Source organism: Cornus florida, unplaced genomic scaffold (genome assembly GCF_030987335.1).
Source record: "Cornus florida cultivar Cherokee Brave unplaced genomic scaffold, ASM3098733v1 CherokeeBrave_3.0.0_Hap2_Chr06, whole genome shotgun sequence".
In the NCBI taxonomy this organism is placed as follows: Eukaryota; Viridiplantae; Streptophyta; class Magnoliopsida; order Cornales; family Cornaceae; genus Cornus; species Cornus florida.
Genome location: NW_026775576.1, coordinates 42,563,699 through 42,572,004, shown reverse-complemented (window position 1 = coordinate 42,572,004; position 8,306 = coordinate 42,563,699). Strand labels below are relative to the sequence as shown.

General features: G+C 38.8%; 1 protein-coding gene across 1 annotated transcript; it reads right to left on the bottom strand.

The window, feature by feature from the left end:
- Positions 1–7,515: 7,515 nt before the first annotated feature.
- Positions 7,516–7,920, bottom strand: LOC132313990 (uncharacterized). Its single transcript, XM_059812917.1, has one exon. It carries the CDS (start codon positions 7,918–7,920, stop codon positions 7,516–7,518), a length of 405 nt encoding a protein of 134 aa, XP_059668900.1.
- Between the last annotated feature and the right edge of the window lie 386 nt (positions 7,921–8,306).

Genomic DNA, 8,306 nt, shown 5'->3' with positions numbered 1-8,306 from the left:
CATAAAATGGCTCTTCGTCTAACTAAGAATAAGATTGGTTTCCTTACAACGCTGAAGCACTAGGGAAAGATTTTGAAGACAGTTTTCAAATGTGGATCCAAAAATAAAGAAGTCATCCATAAAGACTTTAAGAAACTTTTTTACTATGTCCGAAAAGATAGACATCATACACCTCTGGAATGTCGCTGGCGCATTACATAATCTGAAAGGCATCCATCTATATGCAAACGTACCAAATGGACAAGTGAAAATAGTTTTCTCTTAACCCTTAGGATCAATGGCCACCTGATTATAGCCAGAATATCAGCCTAAAAAGCACTAATAGCTCTGGCATCCAATCGCTCTAGAATCTGATCAATGAATGGAAGTGGAAAATGATCTTTTCTAGTAGCAGAGTTAAGTTTCTGGTAATCAATACACACACGTCATCCAGTGGTGGTGCGATGTGGAACTAATTCTCCTTTAAAATTCTCAACTACTGTAATACTTGCCTTTTTAGGTACTACTTGAGTAGGACTTACCCACTTGCTATCTGAGATGGGGTAGATTATTCCCGTATCTAGTAACTTCATAACTTTTTTTAACACTACTTCCTTTATATTAGGATTCAATCTTCGTTAGAGTTCCCGAGATGTTTAAGAATCCTCTTCCAAATGAATCTTATGCATACAAATTATGGGACTAATTTCTTTCAAATCAGCCACACTCTACCCAATAGCCTCTTTATTTTGCTCTAGAACTTTTAAAAGACTACTTTATTGGGAACTTGTGAGATTGGAAGCAATAATCACCGGGAGGGTGTCATTTAAACCCAAGAAAGCATACTTGAGCTTTTCCGGTAGTGGCTTAAGCTCAAGCTTAGGTGGAGACTCTAACGAAGGAAAAGACGGAGTACTAGAAAGTGGTAGAAGAGGCTCTAACCTAGATTTCCATGGAGGAAAATCTGTGACAGGAGTGGAGTCAAGTAAAGAATTCACTTCAACTATTGAAGATTCAATATCAAAGTTTTCATAATTGAAGTGATTCAAAGAAACTTCTAAAGGATCCTTGGATAAAATAGTTAGGAGTGATTCCTCAACCAATTTATCAATGACATTAAGAAAGAAGCATTCACTATCATCGTGGGGATGATGAATAGCATTGAAGATATTTAATTCTACTTTCATATTTCCAAAAGATAAATCCATGGCTCCAGTCCTATAGTTAATACAAGCATTTGTTATGGCCAGGTTGCCCAAGAATGACTGGAATATACTTTTTGGACTCATGGACCGGTTCTGTATCAAGAACTAAGAAATCGACTGAAAAATATAACTTGTCCACTTTTATGAGTACATCTTCAACAATACCTCGTGGTTGTCTGACAAAATGGTCAGCAAGCTGTAGGACAACCGACGTAGGTTTTAACTCTCCTAAACCTAATTTCTCATATACCGAGTAAGGAATAAGGTTAACACTTGCTCCAAGGTCAAGAAGTGATCACTCTCTCACATTGTTTCCAATGGAGTAAGAAATTGTAGGGGCACCAGGATCTTTAACCTTTAGAGGAGTGTTATACTTAAGAATAGTACTGACATGCTCGGTGAGACAAACTTTCTTAGGAATTTGGCTTTTAAATTTTCTTTTAAAAGTGCACAAGTCCTTTAGAAATTTGGAATAGGCTGAAATTTGCTTTATAGCATTGAGCAGAGGAAGATTGATTTTGACATGTTTAAAAACCTCCATCATATCTTGAATTTTCTCCCCTTGTTTACCAAAGTGGGAGGATTTCTTGAGACGTTCAGGATAAGGTGCTTTTGGCTCATAAGTTGTCTTAGGGGTAAGAGTAGATGAAGAAGAACTCCACCTTCAACTCCTCTGGTGGATTATGGAATAAAACTTGAAGGAACATCCTTGGGATGTGGATTATGAATGATAGGAATTATGGGAATCCTAAGCCTTTCTTTTTCCTCCTGTCCTTTCTCAACTTGGTTATCAACCACTCTACCACTCCTCAACGTAGTGATAGCCTGAAGTTGCTCATAATGAATACCTGAGGAATTGGTTCAATCAATCATGTAAGTCTGCCCTTTTGGGTTGGCTATTGGCTGACTAGGCAGCTTCCTATCCTCTCTTCGAGATAGAGTACTCGTAATTTGCCCAACTTGTGCCTTTAGCTTTGTTATGGCTTGAGAATGAGAATTAAGAAGTTTGGTGTTGGCTTTAATTTCACCAAGAGCATTGAATACTTATTCCTTAAATGCTGAATTTCTAGGAGGAGGTGGAAGATTAGGAGCTTGAGTGGATTGATTCCTAAACTGAGGTTGACGGTAAATACCAGATTGATTAAAAGAATTATTTTGTGGCATAGGATTGGATGAATTTTGATACTACCCCTGAGATTTGGAAACAGTGTTTCCTTGATTTGGATCACGCCATGATAGATTTGGATGATCTCTCCATCTATGATTATATGTATAAGAATGTGGATTATAAGCTGGCCTAGAGAATGCAGCATTCACTTGCTCTTGTAGGATCTCAGATGATTGTCCCAGCATAGGGCAAGCGTTAGCAAAATGATTTGAATTAACACAGATGGAACAAACTTCCTTTGGCAAGGTAGTTTTTGGATTAGCAACAGGAGCAAAGCTAGATGATAGGATTTGATCAAACCTACAGTTCAAAGCTTCTATTTGAGCGGCTAACTCATTAGATTTATCTACCTCATAAAGTTTTTCAACCTTGTCTATTTGAGTGGCTAACACCTAGACCTAGAGGAAGAAGCATGTTGCACTGAGTTTTCACTTAGGGCCTCAAACAGTTCCCAAGCATCAGCCGGACTCTTACGTAGAAAAGCTCCATTACTGGAAACATCTACCATGTTTCTATATGAATCAGTAAGACAATCATAGAATATCTATATTAAGTGCCATTGAGCAATATCATAGTGCGGAAACTTTCTCAAAAGATCATTATATCTCTCCCATGCATCATGAAGCTATTCTCCCGAGATTTGGGAGAATGCCATGATTTCTCTCCTCATTTGTGTGGTTTTACCCACAGTGTAGTATTTTTTCAAGAACTCCTGTTGCAACATATCCCATGTAGATATGGAATTTGTTGGAAGGGATTGCAACCAAGTTCTTGCTTTATCTTTAAGAGAAAACTGGAAAAGACGCATTTTGAATGAGTCATTAGATAAAGTATTCAACTTAGTAGTTGAACACAATTCCAAAAACACATCCAAGTGCTTATAAGGATCCTCTGTTCCATACCCATGGAAGGTAGGAAGCATTTGGATCATAGCAGGCTTGATCTCAAAATGGGTTGCATCAGCATCTGGAAAAATAAAACACAAAGGGGAAGTATATGTGGTAGGAATGAAATGATCCCTCAATTGTGGTTGTGGTGGAAGAACAGGTGGAACCCGCTCTCCATTACCATTACCATTATTACCCGGTGCATTATGTTGTTTAGCCATACTTTCAGATGAACTATCAATATTATTCAAGTGTTTTTTAAGTTTCCTTAATTGACTTAAAGTTCTCTCTATTTCAGGATCATGCACTAAAGGTTTTGACCTAGTTTGACGAGTTAACATGCACTGGTTCCACTAATCCTAATAATACCAAAAAGAAAATACTCCAAGTAACAGAAAAACAATAAGAACTCACAAAAGGTTTAATAAACCAAAGCTTTTCTCCATTAAGCGTCTTTGTCCTCACCGCTAATTTGTACTTGAAAAGAAAAAGAAGTAAGATGAGATATCAGAAAGTCCGAAGACTGGTAAACCAAAATAACTAATTAAAAACTAAAACAAAAACTAATCTCCCCGACAGCGGCGCCAAAAATTGATGTGTCTATTTTTCTCTCACAATCATACGATATCGTGTAAGATATAGCTCTATGCAAAGAGGATGTCGAACCCACAGGGAAAGGAGATTTGTATTCTAGTTTTTAACTTCGTTTATGGTTTACAGGTAACTTGGTTGGAAAGTTTGTTGGTTGTCACGGTTTAACAAACTAGAATTAAAACAAAATATTAAATTATTAAACTAAATTAAATAATCAGAGAGAGAGAGTCTTAGGCCTTTGATTTCACCATAACCATTATATTATGGTTAATTATACTAACTCTGGGAATTTAACTATGATATTTTCCAAAAGAATTGAACTCAATAACATTCGTTCAATTCGGAGTTAAAGAAACATGTTTTACAAGATTAGCTAACTATAACCTATCTGCGGTTAGCGTGGACTATTCGCCTACCTACTTTACCTGCTTTAACTACTTTGCGAATGAACCACCTTTCCTAAGCGTAGATTATGAAAACTTTCTTTTTATAAAATACATTGGAATACCATTATATGACCTCTATTCTTGTGTCTGGCAAGGCTCCGCCAGATACCGTACAACAAGGTAGGTTGAGAATAGAAAACAGACTATTACATCTAAGACAAGGTAGTAATAGTTTCTAATCTATTAAAGCATGAAAAATTCACTTGAGTTGTCTCAAGTTCTCATAGTCATATAATTAAGAAAATATCATATATTAAAGTAAAACCCAGAGTTGAAACAATTAAACCATAATACAAAGTTGGGTTACATCAGTGCCCTAAGAAAGGATTTAGCTACTCATGACAAGGTTGGATATTATCGGTGTTGAGTTCATCTCCTTCGTCACGGACGGCACCTCTCTTCTCAGGATCTTCACTTCTAAGGTTGTAGAAACCCTAAAAGCCACCACACCTTCAACCTTCTGAATAATCACTGTAAAAGAGATTGAAATTTTAGACCCCTTCTATCAAGACTTACGCCTTCTTTTGTAGAAGAAAATATGTATTTGGTGGGCTTTTAGGTCTTCTAGCCCAATTGGGATGCGATACGGCTGGTAAAGAGAGTAATCCCGCAGTTTTTAGTCTAACATGTCATGCAATGCTCGAGCTTCAAGAATGGATGCTTGAGCTTTAGGGCTCATGCTCGAGCTTCAGGAACAAATGCTCGAGCTTCTCTAGATAGATGCTCGAGCATCAGTGAATGGTGCTCGATCATCACATTGACACTTAGCCAATTTTCTTCAATTATTTTCCGAAGCTTCTTTTTCTTCAACACTTAGAATATTTTTGGGGTTAAACTCCTTTAACATTGCTTGATCCAAGCTTCATGGGCTCGAGCACTAGGTACCATGCTCGAATATCAGGGGCCCATTGCTCGAGCATCAATGGATGATGCTCGATCCTCTATGGATACTGCTCGATCGTGGGGGTAATGCACGAGACCTGGAGCATAGCCTTTTCATTTAAAATCAACTCATTAATTTCTGACGCCTCAAGCTCGAGCACCTTTAGTTAAGGCTCGAGCACCCTTGCAGCAAGGCTCGAGCATCTTTACAGTAAGGCTCGAGCATCAAGGTACTAATGCTCGAGCATTTGGCCTTGTTGACTTTTCTTCTTTTCTTTGTTGTAATGCTTGAACCTCAACACTTGGGCTCGAGCTCTAAGGCTTCAATTGCTTCAAACTTCACCAATTTAGCTCTCGGCTTGCTCTGAATGACCGGCAATGACTCTGTAAGCTTTGATATCATCATAAAGTCCCGATTTTAACCATCTTTCTGGGAAAGTACCTACAAACATATATTAAACATAAATTAGTCTAACTATGGATAGAAGTATCACTTTAGGCCTTAACTTATACGTAATTAGGGGCTCGAATATGCATATATTCAGCGCTCATCAGGTGCTGCCTTCAAGTCTGTCAGCTGGATAGCATCCAACTTGTAATCAGTATCTTCCATAATCTTTAAAACATTGGTCGAAAATGAAGTACTAGCAGCAGCAACCTCTTCTAGCCGTAATTCGGCTAAATATGCTTTCAACGTGGCAAGGCAGCAGTTAACCGCCTGGCCAAGTATTCTATTTTCATTAGGTTTCTCTTCCATAAAAACTTTTGTTTGAAATGTAGTGCTGAACACCGGCCTTGGGTAGAATTATTGGCCTTGGTGTTTCTTGGAAAAGCTCCCTTACATCCTCTTCCATGAGAGTTCTCCTCATGGTAGCCTTCCTTAGATGGCCCTTGCTATCCTTTCTAATAAATCTGATTGGAATGAATTCTTCACTATATAACTCGGTATCTGCATAGTAGACCCTTGCCATAAATGACCGGCTATCAGCCTCCACCACTTTTACCTCATCTCCATCCCAAAATATTAGCATTTGATGGAGTGAGGATGGAATGGAAAATTTTTGGTGAATCCATTCGCGGCCCAAAAGCAAGTTATAGGCTGTTGTAGATTCAATAACAAAGAAGGCTATGATGGAAGTTCTATCTTCCACAGTTAATTCCAATGGTAGAATGCCTTGTGTCTTCACTATTCCTCCCATGAACCCACTAATGGATACATCAGTTGGAATGATGTCTACAGGCGACTTTCCAAGCATACACATAACACTAACTGGAACAACATTCAATACTGAACCATTATCCACCAGAACTCTTGCCAAGGGTCTCCCTTCCACCAGTACCTTTATATATAAAGGTTTGAGCTGCTGAGTCATACCATATGGTGGTTTTTCCAAAATGATCTTTTTTGGTTTCGTGGGGCTGTTTTCTTCAATCACAACTCCCTTTAATTTCTGAAAATACTCAGCTTCATCTTCGAAAACTTCTTCTATATGGATACCATTATTCGGTTCCATTATGATTCAAAACTAGACTATCCAGGGCTTTCCATGGGAGGACTTGTATCTACTACATCACCTTCCATTGAAGTTGGCTTATTTGGCTGTGGCTCAAAAAATAAGGGAAGAACCACTACCATATTGTAAGTAAATTCACTTGGAAGGCTCCTAAAAGTAGATTTTCTTACTGCTGCTAGAACTGTTGGCGATTTTCAAGTTTGTTCTATCTTTTGTAGGAGGGACGTCTGCAGTCAAAGAATTTCCTACTTCTAAAACCAAATCCAAGAAATTATCAAGATCTCTAACTCCTCCTTTAGTTGGAAGTTCAGATAAGTCTGATGGTTTAGCCATCTTCTTTGGCTAGTTGGACCAACCATGATCTTTTTTCCATAATTTCCTACTATCAGCCCTCTTCCTTTGCTGCCTTCGCTTTTGTGTACGGGTTATATAGGAATCATCATGAATAGGGAACTTGGGATGATCAAGCCTCTTCCAACTCTTATTTTGCGAGGTAGTAGGCTTAACTATTCTTGGTCAAAGACACTCATTCCCCCTTCTGACCCATACTTCCGAGGCCATTTTTGGCCTAGAATGCATGTTACCTTCAGAGCCGCTACCTTGCCAACTACTACTTTCATACTTTCTGTTAGGACGAGGCCTTGCCTGATAAGAAATTCTATTCCTTTCCAAACTCCTTGGAAGAAATTCTGATCTCCTTTCTGCTACCCTTCTTTCTGTATGGACCTGACTTTCCTTCTCTGGAATAGTTACAATAACTGTGTTTTCCACCTTTTGGAAAGTCAGCCGGTCATGGACCTTCCTTTTTTGGCCTCAGTCATCATCGAACAGCTTCTCATTTTACTTCTCCTTTGGAACATCTCTATAACAGCCTTCATTCTGAATTTTACACTTGGGGTAACAACCTTGCTGGATTAAAGCAATCTGAGCCTCTCGGAGTTGCCTTTCTAACTGAGCCACTATTCTCTCCATGGATGCTGTTGCCTTAGGAATTTCCAGCTTTCCACTGGCCGCTGGACATGTCAAGTCCACCTTCTTCTTAGGGTGTTCCGAGGCAAAGGAAGTAACATTTGTGGCAACGACCTTGGGAAAAGGATTTCCATCAACACCCATGACTTCTATTTTTTCTAGAAACTTCAACCTGCCATATTCAATTGCCTTCTGCACAATATTGCGGAAAATAACATAATTGTTAGTGGAATGCCTCCACGAATTGTGAAACTTGCAATAGTCTTTCTCGGTCATTTCAGATGTCGTGGCATCTTATGGCCTGCTGTGAATATTAGTTACTTGTCAACCATGAGCAAATAAAAAATTTACTCGGCTTTAGAGATGTCAAAAGAGTAACTTCTGGAAGGGTCTACGCCCTTCCACTTGGAACCAGAGGTGGCCTACAAGTTGGCCGTGGCTGATTTTGGTTTTGCTAAAGCCTCACAAGTATAGGCTTTCTTTATGTTGAGCTCGGCTACAATTACTTCCAACTCCCCATCAGTTTAGTGGTGTACATTTCACAATTAGGATCACGATAGTAGGTGCCCTTGGAAGAGCTCTTCCAGTCTTGCTCCTCATGAATGAGCTCTTCATACTTAGCCACTCTGCATGCCAAGTTAAATAAGTCATGAAATTGTACA

Bases quoted from the DNA above. Each gene is read 5' to 3' on its own strand.
- LOC132313990 (XM_059812917.1), bottom strand. From the start codon at position 7,920: ATGACCGAGAAAGACTATTGCAAGTTTCACAATTCGTGGAGGCATTCC.